The sequence below is a fragment of the Grammomys surdaster genome, unplaced genomic scaffold, assembly GCF_004785775.1.
Source record: "Grammomys surdaster isolate TR1022 unplaced genomic scaffold, NIH_TR_1.0 242, whole genome shotgun sequence".
NCBI classification, from domain to species: domain Eukaryota; kingdom Metazoa; phylum Chordata; class Mammalia; order Rodentia; family Muridae; genus Grammomys; species Grammomys surdaster.
The window spans coordinates 8712204-8732801 of NW_021604687.1; the positions used below are offsets into that span (position 1 = coordinate 8712204).

The 20598-nt window shown below is 41.3% G+C and overlaps 1 protein-coding gene across 5 annotated transcripts in view; it reads left to right on the top strand.

The window, feature by feature from the left end:
• The first annotated feature begins 201 nt into the window (after positions 1–201).
• The window catches only part of Rbm33 (RNA binding motif protein 33), a 101971-nt gene continuing 81574 nt past the window's right edge, over positions 202–20598 (top strand). For all 5 annotated transcript variants that reach the window (XM_028774640.1, XM_028774641.1, XM_028774643.1 and 2 more), the window contains exons 1-3: positions 202–303; positions 10464–10542; positions 15506–15554. In XM_028774640.1, the coding sequence (XP_028630473.1) occupies positions 261–303; positions 10464–10542; positions 15506–15554 (171 nt within the window). In that variant the 5' untranslated portion in view covers positions 202–260. The remainder of the gene's footprint in view (positions 304–10463; positions 10543–15505; positions 15555–20598) is intronic.

A 20598-nucleotide genomic window follows, 5' to 3' on the forward strand; every position in this document is an offset into this window, starting at 1 on the left:
GACCTCGGGCGTCCACCCGCCGCCGGCTGGCTTTTCCGCCCGTCTTCCTCCCGGCGTGCACCGCGGCGCGGCCATGTTGCCGTAGTGTTGTTTTCTTCCTGCGGAGGCGAGGGTCCGCTGCGGACCGCGACGCGCGGGCCTCGCCTCTGCTCGCTCGCGGGCGCCGGCCCTCGCCGCTCCCCCGCCTCCCCGGCCCGCACCAGAGCTGTCGGCCCGCCAGGGGCTCGGGGGACGGCTGAAGGCCGGGCCCGGGGACCACCATGGCGGCCGCCCTGGGCGCGGGCGGAGGAGCAGGCGCTGGAGGTATGTGGGCCGCGGCGGGGGCCGTAGACCGGGCAACCTTTTTGTAGGGCCTTCGTGCTGCCCCGCCACAGCGGGAGCCGCCCCGGGCCTGCCGGCGCCGTTCAGGCCGGGAGCGCGGAGCGTTAGGCCCGAGGTGCCGCCGCGAGATCGGCGACGGGCCCGCGACGGGGTCGGGGTTCGGGCGGCCCTGGCGACTTCCAGTCTTCCTGGAAGATTCGCCCTGGGCAGCGGCAAGCAGCTCACTCAGTGTAAGAGGAATTTCGCGGTTTATTAGAGTGCTTTAAATAAACCTATTGTCATCTAAGGAAAACCTGTAAGTGTTTGGCAGTGTGCTTGAAAGGGATAAAGACCGTGTACAAAGGTTTAGTTACTGAACCAGTTGCTTAGGTATTTTCATTTTGCAATCGTGGACGATATGGAAAGACTAGCCAGTTATAAGTAAAACCACGTTTTGTTGGATCATGTTTTTTTTTTTTTTAAAAAAAAGATGTGGAACAATACTTTAAAAAAATGACGTTTCAGGACTTGGATAAAAGAAGACACATGGTAAAATGTGAACAACAAAAGCATTTGCCGGCTAGTACTGGCTATAGACACTTCAGCTATTCTACATGCTCCAGAAGTGTTTTGTGATGCTTACAGATAGGGGTGGTGGTGGTGGTGGGGGGGAGGCCGTGTTAAACAACCCTGCTTAGGAATTCAGACCTCAATATCAGAATATTTGTATGATAAAACGAAAAGCCTAAACGGCAGAGGCTACATGCCAGAATGCCATTTCTGGCAGGATGTGGTATGGTGTATGTCACTGCCAGCCTACATACATGATTTTTTTAAAACATACAAATTCGAGGCTTTCTAGTTAAATGTTTAATATATATTTTATCTGACTTATCTGATTAGAGAAGGTAAAAACTAACGTTTTATATTTGAGTCTCAGTGTTACGGGAACCCTTGGATAAAAGCTGTTCTTAGTGAAAAGATGAAGATGATATTTTCATTTTCCATTTGTTTTCACTAGTGTGGATTGGGGTTTTCCAGAGACTATGTGGCCTGTGAAGACTTGACAGTGATGGTTTGAGGACCGTGTGCTTTTATGATCTTTTAAGTTTCTCATTTAAAACTTGAAAAAAATAGTAAAAACTGAAAAATATCCACACAAATAAAATTTGAGGGCTGTGTATTAATTTTTAGCCAGAAAGTTTGAGGGTTATAATTTTAGAGGGCTAGGTTGTTTTTGAAATTTGGAATATTTCTTCCATTGTACTATCTTGCCAGCTGTCCCATTGCTTAGACTCAGTCCAAACTCCTTGAGAAAGTAGGCAAGTTCCTTTGACTATTCACCCTGGTACTCAGCAGCCCTGCAGTCCTGGAGCTGCTTGAGCTCCTTGCCTCTGGACTGCCTCCTCTGAGACTAACTGCTGAGGAAGTTCACCCTTCCTAGCTCTTTCTGAACCCTGGCTGGTTCAGCTTAGCTGTTCTGACTCAAACTCTTCTCCAAGCTACCTGATTCAATCTGGCTTCTCCTGAATTGCTCTGTTTGGCCCCAGACTAACTAGCAATCTCTTGTAATCTTCGGCTCCTTCTTATTCTCTGACTTGTTCTCTCTTCAACCTGTCTTTGTAAAGCTGCCTCCTCCCTCCCTTCTTTACCCCCCCTCTTCCCCCCTGATTCTTAAATAGCTTCCCTTTCCTCTCTCTTCCGAGAGTAGCCCGTTCTGTCAAATCTTTCACTCATTCGTCACTTTGTCTGCCACTCAATTAGACATCCCTTTCAAACATTGGTACTTTCTTCTACAAACTAACCTTTAGTTGTAGAAACAGAAATCAGAGTCTGGCATAATAGTACACACTCTAATTACCCATGAATTTTGTGTAGTCCTAAATCACAATGTCGGCGTGAGATCTAACTGTGAAACTCTGAAAGCCACTGTGCTAGGTGATATGCTACACTGAGGTGTCAAGTAAGCAATCTACATTTTGAAGCAGGGGAAAGAAAGAAAGAAACAAAGAAAGAAATTAAGGAGGGAGGGAGGAGGCAGTTTTACTGGGAGAGTTTTACCTTCCTTGTTAGGGATTAAAAGTGTGTACTAAGGGCATGTCTGCATTTTAGCAGAGAGATTAAAGGTGTGTGCTAAGTCTGAGATACAACACAACTAGAAACATGTTTATTTCAGTAAGTAACACAATCTTGGAGTTCACAGTGTGATCAAATATCCTGTAACTATCTCCTAATTCAGCACGTTCTGGTTCCTGAGGGAGGAGACCTTACTAGAGAAATCAGTGGCTTCTTTCTATTTATCTGTTTCCTACCTCAGTCCTCCGTTTCCGTCTAGTATCACACTTTTTTTTCTCCTGAACAATTGTAATCTGTAATTTTTTTTATTAGATATATTTATTTATTTTATGTATATGAGTACACTGTAGCTATCTTCAGACACACCAGAAGAGGGCGTTTGATTCCATTACAGATGGTTGTGAGCCACCATGTGGTTGCTAGGAATTGAACTCAGGACCTCTGGAAGAGCTGTCAGTGCTCTTAACCACTGAGCCATCTCTCCAGCCCTGTAATTTTTTTTAAGACTGTGAGGACAAGCATGTTTGCCTCCAATGCCATGTACCCCAAGTTCCTGACCTTGTACATGTGTTCAGCAAATACTTGATAAATGATAATTTCTGAGATTGAAATATTTCATTTAAAATAAAACAGTGCCCCTTTGTCCATTAGATCTGTAATGTTTGCTGTAGAACCAACAAAACCATTACACTGGAAATATTTACATTGTAGGTAATACCTTCTTTATAGATTGCTTACTTGACACCTCAGTGTAGCATATCACCTAGCACAGTGGCTTTCAGAGTTTTACAGTTAGATCTCACACTGACATTGTGATGTAGGACTACACAAAATTCATGGGTAATTAGAGTGTGTACTATGACAGACTCTGATTTCTGTTTCATTGCATCAAAAGGCTGATGTGTACCTGGCATGGGTTTATAATCCCAGCACTTGGGGAGTTGAGTTGGAAGGGTTGTGAGTTGAGGCCGCCTGGGCTGCATAGTGAGAGTCTGTCTTTACCCCTTCCCCAACAAAACCTGGTTGTGGCCTAATACTGCATTGTTAAACTAAATCCATTAGATGTCCCAGAATTATCAGTTTAAAATTATCTCAATATTGTAAGGGGTTGGTATTTTGGGGCAGGGTTTGGAGGTGGTGGTAGTAGTAGTAATATTTTCCATGTCTAGAATGTAACCAGAAACTAATGGAATCTCTAGGTGGCCAAAATAGGTAATCACAGAGGTACAGTTATGTCGGTGCAAGACTTAGGTAAAGCATGCCCATAACTTTTGATAGTAGCTGTTGACAAGTGAGGGTGGGAGAAGCATGGGGCCTTGGCTGGTAAAGAGAATATTGCACCTGTAACATTGGACATTGGAGAGTAGCATAAATGCAAAAGTCAGTCTTTAAAGACATCATAGAACAAATAATACATTTCAAGGTCTAGTGCTTGCTTTGCAGTATAAAATGAAAAGTCAGAACATAAATTTTAGCCAAAACCCTCCAAGCTGATTTGTATGTTAAGACCTAACAGTTCATAAAACAGCTCATGAACTGGGTTAGGATGAGTGCCTTGTCTCACAATTTAGAAGTAATCTTGAACCTTAAATACATTGATGTAAAGATGAGGAAAATAAAACATACTTGTAAAATGTTGTTTCTTGGGTCTATCTTACCAAAGAAAAAGATTAAGAAATTTTAGACATACCTAAAAGTAAAAAGATTGAGCCCACTCTCAACATTTATCAACATTTTGATGTTGTTAACTCATGGGTTAGGTTTTTGTTTTAAAGATTTATTTATTTGTATGAGTACACACACTGTAGCCAGAAGAGGGCATTGGATCCCATCACAGATGGTTGTGAGCCACCATGTGGTTGCTGGGAATTGAACTCAGGACATCTGGAAGAACAGTTGGTGCTCTTAACCACTGAGCCATCTCTCCAGCCTGGTTTTTGGTTCTTTAAGACTGTGTTTTTGTCAGTTTAATGTTACTACAGTGGCCAGACAAGTTCAGTTCTACTGTGTCTAGCAAGTTAAAATGAATTTTACAATGACTATAAGATGTGTTTGTGACACCCTGCACATGTATTATATATATGTTCATATGAGTGTGTGCAGGTATGTGTCCGTGTGTGTGTGTGAGTCTGTGTGTGTGTGTGTGTGTGTGTGTGTGTATGTAGGACAGTGGTCCTTGTATTACTCTTCAACTTTTGGAGACAGGCTCTCACTGAGCATAGAATCTATCCATTTGATTGAGCTAGGATGTCTGGCCAGTAAGCCAGCGGGATTCCCCAACTCTTCCTTCTCCCATCTTTTAGCATAGGGATAATGGATTCAACAGCTTCTGGTCCAGTTTTTTATGTGGGTACTGGGGATCTGGACAAGGTCTTTATGCTTGTGTGGCAGACATCTTCCCAGTCCTTGAGTATAGTTTTTCAGATAGGGAAAGATCTGTTGTATACATACCTACTTTGGAAGGTAATCCTGTGCATGTTTGTACATACACAGATAACAGTGTACTTACTTTTAATAATGTGAATAGAATGTGTATCATTTGGGTTTGCTTGTTCACTTGAGAACCATTTCTGTGTCTGTAGGTTAGAGATGCATCCACCTACCATTAGTATTTCATGAACATCTTCATTTCTTTTTCTTTTTCTACTGCAGGGTCTTGCCCTGTGCTAATGTCTGAAGATGGATACCTTTAAGATTGGGCTCACTGAGGCATATCTCTGGAGAGTGTGGATAGCTACTTTCTAGTCATCCTCAGCACTCAGTACCATTCTGTCATTCCGTCAGTCAAATACTCCCTTTCTCTTTTAAATGAGCCTGAATTTTTGCTACTGAAGATGGGAAAAGTAGCTTCAATGCTGTATTTTATATTCCTTATAGTGCTCAAATGAATCTTTATGTGCCTTGTAATTACGTGTTCATTCACTTTTTAAAAATTGGGCTGCAAATGTATTCCTTGTTTCTAAGTTCTTGTTTGGATGATTGGGCCTTTGGTCTGCCCTGTGACTCTGTTTTAAACTCACTGTGGCAGTTTTCGCTTTACCTGTGACATGTATCTGTTCTTGAACATATTCCTCTCTCAGACGTCTCCATGTCACTTCCGCTTTCCTTTGCACAGGCCTTTGTATAACACAGAAGGCCTTGTTCTGGGTATGGTGTGAACTTGAGCCTTCTGTGCTTCCATGTACTGACGTCCCCATCCTTCTGTTATGTAGGGATTCCAGTTAGTAGCTTTTAAATATTATGGCTTATTAGCATGTTGTATGCACATGTTCTTGTAATACAGCATGTCCTTTCCAGAATGCCTTTTGATTAACCTGGTGCATTAAAAACAATGAATGTTATAATCACCATCCAGGAGAATGAATCCAACAGAATTCTGTTGGTATTATTGGTATTATGACTTGGATTTTGATAGGTTAACATAATTTCTGTAAGGTAGTGTCTTGAGGCACTGTTTCTGTATTGAACATGCCTCTTCCTGCCTCAGTCTTCATGATGCTGGGATCTTATAAATACATTGCCATGCTTGGCTTCAGAGTGGTATGTTTATAGTATGGATTTTTTGATCTGGTATATTTTTTGATCCACTGTCAAGTTATTTTTTTATCATTATCAGATGTTTATTAAGTATGCATCGGATGCAAGGTACTTAGATATAGGATGCCTGAGTGAATAGCCCAGGCCTTTATAACATAAGTTTTATATCATGTAGTTTTTTTTTTTTTTACACTTGTTTCTTTTTTTTTTTTAATATTTATTTAATGTATATGAATGCTCTGTCTTTACACACACTAGAAGAGGGAATCAAATCCTATCACAGATTGTTGTAAGCTGTCATGTGGGTGCTGGGAATTGAACTCAGGACCTCTTGTAGCCATCTCTTTGGCCCCTTGTTTTTTTTTCCAGTAGTTGACATATTGTCATTTTAGATGGTGTGATTTTTTTTTTTCTGAAACAATGTTTTTTTTTTTTTTAAAGTTTACTTTATGTATATGAGTACACTGTGTGTCTTCAGACACGCCAGAAGAGGACATCGGATCCCATTACACATGGTTGTGAGCCACCATGCTGGGAATTGAACTCAGGACCTCTGGAAGAGCAGTCAGTGTGCTAAACAAACCACTGAGATATCTCCAACCCTATGGTTTGTTTTTTTAAAAGATTATTTATGTAAAAGAGTGTTCTAGTTACATGTATGCCTACATGACAGAATAGGGAATCAGATCCCATTATAGATGGTTGTGAGCCACCATGTGGTTGCTGGGAATTGAACTCTTAACTGTTGAGCCATCTCTCTAGCCCTAGTTTGTTTTTTTTCAGCCTTTACATTCTCAAATTTCTTAGTGCTTTAAAATACAAAAGCTCCCCTGTTGCCTTTGTGGGTTTCTGTTGCTGTGATAAAGACATCCTGACTGAAAGCATTGTGGGGAGGAAAGGGTTTATTCTAGCATATACTTTGACATCACTGTCCATCAGTCAAAGTAAGAACTGATGCAGAGGCCATGGAAGAGTGCTGCTTATCTTATCAGCTTACTCCCCATGACTTGCTTTCTTGGACCACTACTGCCTTAGTAGACTGGACCCTTCCACACCAAATATCAAGAATATGCTCTACAGATCAGTCTGATGACACATTTCTCAAATGTGTTCCTTCTTCCCAGATGACCCTATCTTGTGTCAAGTTGACAGAATGCTAACCAGGACACTTTGGTAATTGTGACAGTTACAACTCTGGTTTTAATAATTTTAATAATTTGGAATTTTTTTCTAGTTATATAGTTGTACTTGTTGTATCTTCATCTATGTCTATTTTGGAAGCCAGGTACTTGGATAGAAAGTATTGGCTGTCCCTCCAATACCAAGTCCAGTACAGTGGTTGGTTAGAGATGGCCTGATCTCTTTGTCTTGATTTACAGTTTAGTGGCTGATTTTTAAATGTCTTATCTTGAATGTGACTATATAGGTTGTTGATAGTGTTTGAATCAAATATCTCTCTGGTTGCAGAGGTAATCATGGATCTCCCTTTTCCAGTTTCTTTTTGTTTGTTTTTAAAATTATTTATTTTATGTATATGAGTACACTGTAGCTGTCTTCAGACACATCAACCAGAAAGGGAGTCAGACTCCATTACAGATGGATGTGAGCCACCATGTGGTTGCTGTGAATTGAATTCAGGATCTCTGGAAGAGCAGTCAGTGCACTTAACCGCTGAGCCATCTCTCCAGCCTCTTTTCCAGTTTCTTAACATAGTGTTGTGTTAATAGATTCTCTGTGTTGAACAGACCATGCATTCCTGGGTTCAGTACCGCCTTCATTTATAAATTTGTTCTCTGTTTTGCCCACAGTTTCTTCCTCTGTATGCCCTGTTAAAGAGAGAAAACATGTATGTGCCCTGTTAAAGAGAGGAGCCTTCCTTCTCCAAGCATCAGGTTTCCTTCATTTTAGGTTGTAATCTGTGATTACAGAGGTTGTTTGAACTGTCTTTACATGTGAGCACACATGGGCTGGGCTAACTCTATGCTACTCTCTTAGAGGAAGTTTCGGGGAGTTTGAAAAGTATTAAGTGTTGGAAGATTGCTTGACTCTGAAACTACACATGGGTTTAGAGTTACTTCTTTCTATTTCTTCTATCATTGTACCTTTTAAAGCTTTTTACAAATTGAAATGTCAACTTTGGTCTCTTTAGTATTTTTTTATATTTTCAAATTAATACTATTACATTTTAGTAGCATGCTTTTAAATACAATAATAGATTTTAGTATTAAGGCCTTTTTCATACTGTGTGTAATGTATTTTATCGTATTCAACCCTCATTACCCTGTGTAGTCTCCTTTCACTCCTACTGATCATCTTCCCAGCTAGTCCACCGTTTTTTGTGTCTTTTTCTTTTTTTGGTGACTCGAGTTTAGTTGGAGTTAGTTATATGAACATGGGTGAGGGACTCTTTCTTTTTTACACAGGTAACTAGGCAACCTAACAGTGGCTGTAGCATTGAAGAAAATTATTCTTCCAGCAACCCCATAAAGCCTCATATCAGTGATGGCTACTTAAATGTTCTTATGAACCTCTTCAAGCAGTTTCTGCTGTCTCTTCCCTCCTATTTCCATGTATGAAGGGTTATACCTTTCTGTTTCTCTTTGGAGTGTGCTGTGTCATAAGACTTTCCCTGTGGAGAGGGGAAATACACATGAGCATATGTATCTACCTATACCTACTCAGCCCAGATAAGAAATTGACTGCAGACCAAAGTATGGATACCGCCAAAGTCGAACTTGGTGAACCAGTTTTATAGAGATTACTTACTCACCGGAATATGGGTGAGGTTCCTTACAGCAGTAGAGATGTTTCAAAGACAGCCGCATCTCTAAAGTCTACCCTAGCCTGGGTTATAGCTCAAAACCTGGAACCTAGATCACACTGCACAGCCTGCAGGCAGCTCAGTATGAAGTGTCCTTTTCATGTGACTTGATCTAAACCTTTACTCTGCAGCTGCTCTGGTCCGATTTCAAGATTCTTCTTTTCAGCTTGGCTGGTCTGAGTGTCTTCGCTGAGATTTTTCCCCCCTCCTGAATGGGTGTTTGAGGTAGTACCTTGGCGTGGCTGTGAGGGCTGGTTTTCCTACTCCTTCTCCCTGGGTTTCTTACTGTTCTTGTTGCTTCTTTTGCTGACTGGAGTGTGAAGCTTCTGTTTCCCTCTTGAAGGGAACATCTGGGTTGAACGTCTGTCCTACCTACAGGTGGGTCTTGGTGTAGGAGAAGTGGGAGAAGGGTTCCTTCCCCACTGATATCTCATACAGATGAGCCTCAGTAGCAGGTAGGCTGGGGGGTGTGGTGAAAGATACCAGAGATTCTAGCCCTCAGCTAGAGAACCAGGGGCAAGGAGCCCTATGATTTTGGAGGAACACTGGGTCTGTTGTTGCTGCCACAGCTCTGAACATGTAGTAAATTTCTGTAATCTGTAATTTCACTTGGTACATCTCAGAGACTTTATATAGTCATTTTTAAAAAGCAGCCTGTGGACCTCCTCCCCCCCACAACCTCCCTCCCCTACACACACCTGCCTCACTATGTAGCCCTGGCTGTCCTGGAACTTACTATGTAGACTATGCTGGCCTCGAACTCACAGAGATCCATCTGCCTCTGCCTCCCAAGTGCTGGGATTAAAGATGTGCACTAGTATTCCCTGCTAAAAACAGTTTTTATCATGTTCTCTCAGGAGTCTTAACTGGTTAAAGGATTGGTTTAGAACCTTAGTGGTTAATTTTATAGTCTGAGCTAGAGAAATGCCCTAGGCAATAGGTATTTGTGTCACTCAAGTGTTCGGGGCCTGGGGCTGAGTGGACTCTGCACAACCCCTCCAGCCTTTTTTTGTTTGTTTGTTTGTTTTGTTTGTTTGTTTTGGAGACAGTGTCTCTGTAGCCCTGGCTGTCATGCTCTGTAAACCAGGCTGGCCTTGAATTCAGATCTGCCTGCCTCTGCCTCTTGAGTGCTGGGATTAAAAGGTGTGTGCCACCACTGCTCAACTTCACATGAAAACTTTCATTTCAGTTTTTAGTGTTTCCTAACAATAAAAATAAACATTTGTCAGTATTTCTTAACATTAAAAATAAGTATTTATCAGGAGCCTCTCCTATTTTAAATATATATTGTCACACTTAAACTTCCAGCAAATTTGTAAGATAGGTAATAGCTTGATTTTACAAAAGAAAGAAGGGCTCTGTGTATTTCTCAGCTATCTCTGACTTCTTGTCACCATGTTGGGATAGGAACTGTGCCGTGTGTGTAAACTGTGTACTTAGTACTTCCCATGGCGGCCAAGCACCCACTGCTGCTGTCTGTGTGTGTGTGTGTATGTACATTGCATTATATTATTACTGTTCTTGCTGTATTTTCATGCCTAGTAGTCAATACATTTTGGATTTCTTTTATTAAAAAATCTAATGCTTCAGCATGGCTAAGGATTTATAGTTGCTGTATATGGATGATCTGGTGGGTTAGGCTGGGCTCCTGCGGAAGCTGGTGTCCTAGCAGTCGCTGTGTATATGTGTTAACCTAACAAAGCTGACTCGAGTGCACCCTAATTCACAGATGATGACTTTGACCAGTTTGACAAGCCTGGTGCAGAACGGTCCTGGAGAAGAAGAGCTGCTGATGAGGACTGGGACAGGTATGTGTACACCTGGGCTCCCCATGGTGCCCTGGGTGATGTCTGTGATCCTGTACTGGATACAGAGATCTTTACCAAAGATAGTGTGCTAGTGCTTTGGTGCTCTGTCCTCCTGAACCTCCCTGCTAGACTGATGAGAGGTCTCTTCAGGCTGCACCAGGGCCAGGTCCAAGTTTATGTTGTAAGGGCTGTATGGAGCATATACCTGCTTTATCTCTGTTTCTAGAAACATTTGGATGCCACAGTACCTTTTGGTGTATATCCTACCCAGTAGTTAGCAAGACTTTAAACATTTTGCCATTTTAATATCAGTTAACTTTTAATTTTGTTTCCCTAACTATTAATTAGTGCAGGTGAATGTGCCTGCTTTATAAACCACAGTTGCGCACACAGTGGAGTGGTGGGTGCCTCTAGGGGGAGCTCTGCTTTTAGAGGAGGCATGCTGTAGGTGCACAGGCTGGGTGCGTTACGTGCTAAGGCAAATGAACAAAAAATATACTATGGCTATGGGCTGATCGCATTTAAGAACAAGTGCCTAGAAGTTTACAGGATGATGTACAATGGATGCTTGGATGAACAACCTAGGTAGATTAGTTAGCCTTTCCTTACTTATTCAGTGCTCAGTCAGGATTTTAGAGAGGACTGTTAGGGTGTGAAAGAGATGTATCTTATTTGGGTGGAGGTAGGGGAGGTATATATTATTGTATGGTTCGGACAAAGTTAATTGTCTTCAACAGAGTACAGTCTACCCGAATTTGATTGCACTGAGCAGTACTTAATTTATTCAGACTTTCATGCATATGTGGAAGTATAATAGAGCACTGTCAACCCAGTGTTTGTCAACCCAATTTTGTCAGCCAACTTGGGAGATTATCAGTTTTTATCTAATACAGTCTGCAAACCCCTCAAATCAGATGTAGGTTACCTGGAAACACTTGAGAATATTTTTTAAAATACAGAGTATTTACACATACAGCCATATTGCATCTAAGGAAAATTCCTAATTGTGCATTGCCTGACTGTTGTTCATATTTCCCCTATTACCTGTTACGTTTGAATGTCTGCCTGTATCCGTGCATTTTCACACAGTGCAGGTATGTGTTTCCTTTCTTACGATTTGAAATGACTCCAGATAAAGGTCTGCATTTTAAAGTATTGGTTCTTCCCATTTGCATTGTCTGTTGCTACAGTGAAGTGCTTGGACAGTTAACATAGGAAGTTGGGTGCCCCATAGTTTTGGAGGCTCCACTTTGTAGTTGAGTGCCCCATTAACTTTGGGCCTCTGGTGAGGAAGCATATCATGGAAGAGGCACATGGCCAAGTAAAACCACTCATGTTATGAGCCAGCATACTCATGTACCACTGTTTCCTGGGACCTCTCACTAGTCCCTATCTACTCAGTCCCACTTCCTTCGACAGCACTGCCCTGGACACATGATTTTAACTGAATCATAGCCTTTGGAGGTCATTCATCAGAACTGAAGCCTTTAGTTCTTGTTGAAGAAACAAAATGATATGTTTTCTAGGATTTCTGCTTGGCTGCTTATCTGTATATAGTCTAACCAACTCCCTTGTGTTTTATGTACATGAATATAGGTATGAAGTTTGTTCACACTGAAGTCTTAGTTTAGCGAGTTGGTATGTGGAAACCTCTCGTGTCAGTCTTATATCTCCACTAGGAGCCAAACACTTCGGGAGGATTTAATATAGTCACAGTGGTTTGTTTCCTGTAGTGTGTCTGTTAATTAGGAAGTTCTTCCGAGGCACAGATTAGGTAGGTGTCTTAGTCAAGGGTTTGTATTCCTGTAGAAACATGACCAAGAAATAAGCTGGGGAGGAAAGGGTTTATTCAGCTTACACTTCCCATTGCTGTTCATCACCAAAGGAAGTCAGAACTGGAACTCAAGCAAATCAGGAATCGGGAGCCGATGTAGAGGCCATGGAGGGATGTTACTTACTGGCTTGCTTCCTCTGCCTTGCTCAGCTTGGTTTCTTATAGAACCCAGGACTACCAGCCCAGGGATGGTACTACCCACAATGGACTGGGCCCTCCCACCCTTAATCACTAATTGAGAAAATGCCTTACTGCTGGATCTCATGGAGACATTTCCTCAAGGGAGGCTCCTTTCTCTGATAACTCCAGCTTGTGTCAAGTTGAAACACAAGACCAGCCAGTACAACAGGAGATTTTCATTTGCTCTTTTCCAAAGTCATTACCTATAACATCTTCCACTTCTGAATTGCATTGGTTTATAATAATTTTAAAGCATAGACTCTTATGTCAGTTGTGTTTAATCTGTGGTAGTTAAGTCTCTTATGGTGGTCAGACTGCTCTAATAGTCCGTCAGAATCTATACCGGTTGGCTCCTGAGTCTGCCTGTTGTTGGAACTTGTAGTTTTTGGCAGCTTCCTTCCTTCCTGCTATGTTGTTGGTCATGGTGTGAGGAAGCATGGTTTTATTACTCTCCTCAGTATGGGTAGCAGTTGTCTTTGTAAATCAGCTTCTTTCCCACATGGTCTGCAGGATGATGTTTGCACATTCTAGATTCTGTGTTTTGCATGTTTTGATACTGTTTAAGTATCAAACACCTTCTGTCTGATGCATAATGGAGAAGTTTGGAAGAGTGGTTATTATGAAAACCTCTTGTCATGTTGTATCAGTGGAGATTTGCAAGAGAATATGGTGATGCTGACTCAGCATCTGAAAATTTTTTTTCAAGCAAGATAGGCACACACTGAGGAGATCTTAACTGAGAGTCATTTAATGGAGGGGTGTTTAGGGAGCAGGCTTAAGGAATGAGGGGCACCCACCCAGAACGTAGTGGTTCCTGTCTAGGCCCCAGGGGAGGCCAGGTCTGGGATTGAATTCAGAAGCTGCAGGTGGGAATATCTGTGTGAGCCAATCCTGGAGGACATAGTCCAAGTCCAGAATAAGTTGAAAGAGTCTAGAATGGATAGGAACCAGAGGACAGTAGACTGAGTTCTCAAGCAGTGGCTATGCTGTCATACAAGCCAGGTGACTGACAAATAAACACAGTCATTCAAAATCGTTTTCTTATTTTCAAATGCTTTTATTTGTTAGCAAAAGTTGCATATTCTTTGTAGTTTTTCTGGCATAATTATGAGGACCTCTCTTACTATCATCCCAATTAATGTGTCCTGAGAAAGTGACGTCACCTTCAATTTCCCATTTCTTTCTTTCTTTCTTTAAAGATTTATTTATTTTATGTATAGGAGTACATTGTAGTTATCCTCAGACACACCAGAAGAGGGCATCCCATTACAGATTGTTGTGAGCTACCATGTGGTTGCTGGAATTTGAATGCAGTCATTTCTTAAAGCTGTGGCATAGAGAGAAATTCATTTTTCAAGGAGGTACTTGCATGGTTTTGGTCATATAGAATCAGGTTCTCAAATAGGACGTTGGCTGCCAGCTTATTTTTCTGCCCTCACAGTAGGAATGTAACATAGAAGATAGTCAAATCCCACATTACTGGTTTTAAAATGTTGGAAGGAACTATGCAGATGTCAGAAAGGTAGTATTTAAAGTCCTTGTCTTGAATCTCTCTTTGTCTCAGGTTATTTAAGCTCTTGTCAATATTTCTATTTATGAAGTGAAGTTATGAGGTAAGTTATAGGGTAACTTAGAGTCACTCAGAGCCTTTAGCATGTAAAGTGAGTGATTTTTTTCAGGTTGTTTTTAGTTCTGAAAGGCTTTTTATGGAAGTGTGTATTTCTCTTACAACTTCATCTCTACATTCTTAGAGCTTCTAGTATCGTGTTCAACAACATACTAAAATAGTTTAGTACTGGTGCTAATCTCAACTTATAGAAATTTTAAACCATAGCCTAAATAGTCTTAGAATATTGGTACAGTTAGATTTTCCTGGACCTCTCTGTATCTAGATCATCACGACTTTAATTGCATTTTTCTTATTTACGTTGGTCTATAAAGACCTTTGCTTCTAAAAAGTTGATTCCCTGGAATCTAGTAGTAGCCATTTTAACTTAACAAAAATATTGTTTTGACATGTTTTCTTTGCCTTGGGGGCCTAGATGTTGTATTTATATCCATAATATCGCATGTATGCTAATGATAAGAATGTAGAAACAGAACTGCTTTGGGAACAAAGAGAACAATGGGAATGGGGAGAAGAGAGGATATGCTATATACCTGAATGGAAATGGCTGTTTCTAAGGCAGTGGAAAGTATTTCAACCTTCTTGATGTGTTAAAGGTTCCCTCTGGAGCTTACAGAAAAATCTGTTCCTAGTCACTTTATCACAAAAGCATGCTGGGAAACCTGGCAAGTGACCACTGTGATTCAATACCACACTCCTTAGTTCCTGCATATAATTTTATAATCTCATCATAATTTAAAATTTTTCTTTAAAATAATTGTGTGTGTGTTTGTGTGTGCGTGCATGTGTGCGTGCGTGTGTACATGTCATGTGAGTACATTGCTCTTGGAGGCCAGAAAGGAATATTGAGTCCTCTATGGTATACTTCAAGTTCCTGACATGGGTGCAGGGAACTGAACTCATCACCTGCAAGAGCAGGAGGTGCTCGTAACCGCCGAGCCACCTTTTCGGGCGCGTTTCTTCCTGATGAATGATATTGAGCACCTTTTTCTTTACACCATAAGTTTTAAAGACAGGAAAGCTTTAGGTGTTTCTTTGTATATATTTCTCATTTTGCTGATTATTCAGAAGGCTCAAAGGGAATAAAATACTCTATACAGTGCTGAGCTTAGATCTAGTAAGCCACCTTCTGTGTTGAGCCTGACCTTAGCTGACAGACAGACTTATTCATGTATCCTAGAGTATCTATTCTTTTTTGGAGAGGAAGGAAAGTGTAGCTACCTGGAAGTTCTCATACCCTGGAGCCTTTACTGGATTTCTGAGTGACTACTGTTCATTTTCTAGTTTAATTGAAGTGACATTTTGCATTTTTCTTTCCCCAGTGAACTGGAAGATGACTTGCTTGGAGAAGATTTACTGTCTGGCAAAAAGGTAAAAACAAACAAACAAACAAAAAACAAAACCAACAAATAAGATTGCTTACAAGAATTACTTATACCTTGATTATACCTAAAACAGGGATACACTACCGTCACTTGTGTATGGGGTAGATTTTTAGAAAGCTGAGCACGGACCAGAAGTTTGTAAATGGAGTGATTGTTTTGTTGCTGTAGATTGACCCAGAGCCTCACAGATGTTCAGCATGTGTTCTGCCCTAGGGTTACACTTCCAGCCCAGCAAAATGGCTGCTTATTAGTAAATGCTTTGGATATTACCATGGAGAGCAAGTAGTTTAGTTTTTACTGTGTCCAATGCACTCTAGCAAGTATCAGAATCGGGATAACAGTAGCATAAAACACGTATTTACCTTAAAGGAATGAGACATTATAGGTTTGATACTTTACATCTTGGTTCTAGAAGGCACTTCTGGGAATATTCACTGACAGCCTACAGGTAAATTTACCAAATTATATCATGTAACAGATTCGCATATAAATAGTTAGAAGTTCTCAATGGAAACTTTTCTAGACATTTTGATTAAGTACCTTTGAAGCATTATCTTTAATATGTGTGTCTGTCTAGTAATATATTTCCAATCTGTTTTATGAAATCATGTAAAAACTAGAACTGTGAAGCAAGAGATGAAAGTGAGAATTTTCTTTCTTTTTTTTTTTTTGTGGGCAGGTGGTATGTGTACTTGCAGGTTCCTATATATTTGTGGGGAGGGAGGTCAGGCTGACACTGTGCATCTTCTCTCTATTCTACTGAAGCCAGGTCTCTAGCTGATTCAGCTAGTCTAGATAGTCATCTCGCCCCAGGGATTCTGCCTCCGTATGCTGAGCTCACACTGGACCATTATGCCCACAGAGGTTTTCAATAGGTGCTGGAATCTGAATTCTAGCCCTTGATTGGTGAGTGGTATATTCACTGAGCCACTTCCCTGGTTCCCCTAAAGGGAATTAACATTTTTTGGTTTATTAAATAGTTTAAAAACATTTTCTGTTTTCAATTAGTGTCTTAGGGTTTTACTCCTGTGAACAGACACCATGACCAAGGCAAGTCTTCTAAATGACAACATTTAATTGGGGCTGGCTTACAGGTTCAGAGGTTTAGTCCATAATCATTAAGGCAGGAAGCATGGCAGCATCCAGGCAGGCATAGTGCAGGAGGAACTGAGAGTTCTACATCTTCATCTGAAGGCTGCTAGCAGAATACTGGCTTCCAGGCAGTTAGGATGATGGTCTTAAAGCTCACACTCATAGTGACATACCTACTCCATACCTTCTAACAGTGCCACTCCCTAGGCCAAGCATATACAGACTATCACACTTAGCATTAACATATGCTTAATTAAGCATTACTGCTGATTGTAAGTATGCACAAGTGTTTATGAGAGGGATGTTATGTATATGCATGTGTGTGCTTGTGTATGTTCATGTATGCATGTGGAGGCCAAAGATTGCTGCTACATGTCTTGTTCAATTGCTTGCCACCTTATATTTTTTTGACCTCTGCAATGGTGGAGTTCTAGGCTCATGGTGCTGGGGATTGAACTCAGGTTCTTATGCTTGTGTGGCAAGCACTTCATTGAGTCCTTTCCCCAGGTCCTCAGTGTAATTCTTCATACTTTATTTTCAGTCTTAAAATTGTTAGGGTTCACATTGTTCATACTAAAGTTCCTTACATGTTCAGTGAAGACTTTCAGACAGTTTTGCAGTCTTGGGCTGTGGATTCATCCCCATCCTGCTGTCACTCTGTCTGTAACTCTTAGGCCTCATCAGCATTTTCTGTAGGAATTGAATATGACTTAGAATATGACTTAGAATGTGTCCATCCTTCTGTCTACTCTGTTTGTCATGGCGTGCACGTGTGTGTGTGTGTGTGTGTGTGTGTGTCCCCGTGTGTCCCCGTGTGTCCCCGTGTGTCCCAGTTCTGCTTCTGTTGATCATTAGCTACATGTTCCCTAGTTTGGGGGTGATGCAACCCTTCCCATTTCAACACATGAATCCAGGGAACAGTTAAGCAGTTCTAAATCATAGCAACTTTAAAAATGCCAACATAGTTTAAGAAAAATGTCTTTTTGAGAATTTTGTATATGACTACTGTATTCCAACCCCACCCCATCCCTTTTCTTTTCCAGCTTTTCCTATACCTCCCTTACTCTGAGGTTCTTTCTTTAATTATTGTTATAAATACACACACACACACACACCTACACAACCCACTGAGTCCATATAGCTTATATGTATGTGTTTAAGGCTGACCACTTGGGACTAGATAACCTATCAGGAGAGCTTGTTCCTTGATTTTTTTTTTTTTCATCCTTAGCAGCCTGGTGTGGGACCTTGTAAGATTTCCCCTGTCCATATTGGGATGTCAGCTTTTGTCATTGTACAGGTGTTATTTAGATGGCCATATTGTTAAGAATTCATGGTGCAACTCCCTGCTACATACATACATATACATACATACATACATACATACATACATACATACATCTGTCCATCCGTCCGTACATAGGTAGGTAGGTACATGTGTGTGTGTGTGTCTGTGTTTGTGTCTGTGTGTGTGTATGAGGCACTGTTGTATGTATGAGACAGTGTCTCATTGTTAATGTCCTGGTTCACCGGCTCTTACAGTTTTCTTACCCTCTCTTCCCAGTGTTAATCGCTACTTATAAATGTTTGTTGAAATTTCTCTTAACCCAGCTAGCTCCCAAATATTGGAGACTACACTATTATATTTACTTAGTAAGCTTTAAGGGTACAACAAATGAGCAGTATAACTATATTTAAATCCTCTAAACTAATCTGGCTACTTCCTAGTCAAAATCCCAGTTATCCTTGCATTTCAGTTCTGATTTGGCTCTCTGGGTTCTGGGTGTTTTCTCATGGTTTCTCCTGGACTCTGTCCCCATGGGGATTTCCCCCTTCCTCTGTTTCCCGCCTCCTTGGCAGGGAGGTAGTCCAGCCCTATTCTCTCCCCTGCCCAGTCATTGGCTGATCAGCTTCAGCTGAATCATTGAGGGAATCATTCAGGGAATCATTGAGGAGCAATGTTTTGTAACCAGATATGGGGCATAGATACCAGCATTTGAATAATACAAGGATAATCTTTACACAGTGCACAATAATATTACGCTCACATCCCAGAAGTTCCCCAAGCCTTTGGTGTAGGGGTTGTGTAGTAAATGTATCAGCTAGGAATGGTACCCCACAGTCAATTGTTTACTACATTTTCACCAGTTGAAGGCCAGTTGTAGATTTCTGTAATGATCTTGGTCAGCTGCCAAAAGAAGCCTTTTTTGGTGAGGGGTAAGAGCTACACTTGTGAATATAAGGATAGGTTTTTTTTTTTTTTTTTTGAATGAAGCTGGGATTACACTATGTGCTGGTTGGTCTTGTCAACACAAGCTAGAGCTATCTGAAAGGAGGGAACCTTAATTAAGAAAAATACCTCTGCCTGGCAGTGGTGGCACATGCCTTTAATCCCAGCACTTGGGAGGCAGAGGCAGGCAGATTGCTGAGTTCGAGGCCAGCCTGGTCTACAGAGTGAGTTCCAGGACAGCCAGGGCTATACAGAGAAACCCTGTCTCGAAAACACCAAAAAAAAAAAAAAAAAAAAAGAGAGAGAGAGAGAGAGAGAGAGAGAAAAGAAAAATACCTACATAAGATCCAGCTGTAAGGCATTTTCTTAATTCGTGATTGAATGGATTAATCTATTGTGGATGGTGCCATCCCTTGAGTGGTGATCCTTGGTTCTAAAGAAAGTAGGCTGAGCAAGTCCTTGGAGCAAGCCAGTCAGCAGCAGCAGTCCTCTATGGCCTCTGCATCATCTCCTGCCTCCAGGTTCTAGCCCTGTTTGAGTCCCTGTAACTCCCTTCAGTGATGGACTGTGATGTGGACGTGTAAGCCAAATAAACCCTGTCCTCCCCAGCTTATGCTTTTTGGTAATGCCATTTCATCACAGCATTAGAAAGCCTAACTAAGATACACTGGTTTAGGAAAAGTGGCAGAAATAGGTCTTCCTCTAGGGTCCATGACCTCACCAACTACAGACCAATTGGCTAGTTGGGCAGTTTTCATGCATGAGTTTTCTGCAGTTGAATAGGCCTTAAGTCTAATTAGGTGGTTGTTGGTTTCCCTTGAGATATAAGCCACTATTGCATCCTTGGCTGTATCTTGCCATGCTGGTCACTGTTGTAATTTGTAGGCTTAACAGCTGGATAGAACTTTTAATTACTTTCCCCTCTTGGCAGCTTATAAAGCATCTTTATAAAGCTATTCTTCATGGTCAGTCCTAGCTTGATTCCTTCGAGTTCTCTCTTGGAAATGTGTGATGTTTTTAGCAATAGGTTTAAGTTTTAGGAGGCAACCAAAGGTGATGGCACCTGCATTTATTGTTTGAGGAGTCTCTTTGGATTCCCCTGACCAACAGCTCAAAGGGAGGTTTCTCATGCTGGGCACTGTTAAATAGTCCATGATTCTCGAGAGAGCATTATTATTCTAGTGGAGTAATTTCATTCAAATTCTTTATATATGTATATGCATACTTACTATATATGCATGCTTTTGTTTTATTTTGCTTTTTTTTTTTTTTTTTTTTTTCCCTGAGACAGGGTTTCTCTGTATAGTCCTGGCTGTCCTGGAACTCACTCTGTAGACCAGGCTAGCCTCGAACTCAGAAATCCTCCTGCCTCTGCCTCCCAAGTGCTGGGATTAAAGGCGTATGCCACCACCGCCTGGCTTTATTTTGCTTTTTGAGACAGTTTCTCTATATAGCCTTGACTGTCTTGGAATTCACTATGTAGATTACATTGGTCTTTAACTAAAAGAGCCTGCCTCTGCTTCTACTATGCCCAGCAATTTGTGTGTCTTTTTAGGTAATCATGAAATAATGTATCTCCCTATGGCATTTCCAGTCCTCCTCTCTGGCACTTCCCCCTCTGTTCTCACTTTTCCCTTTGTAGCTCCTGTGTCCTATACTCCCTTCTAGTACTTTGCTTCCACCATGATCACATTGACTGTTTCTGTGG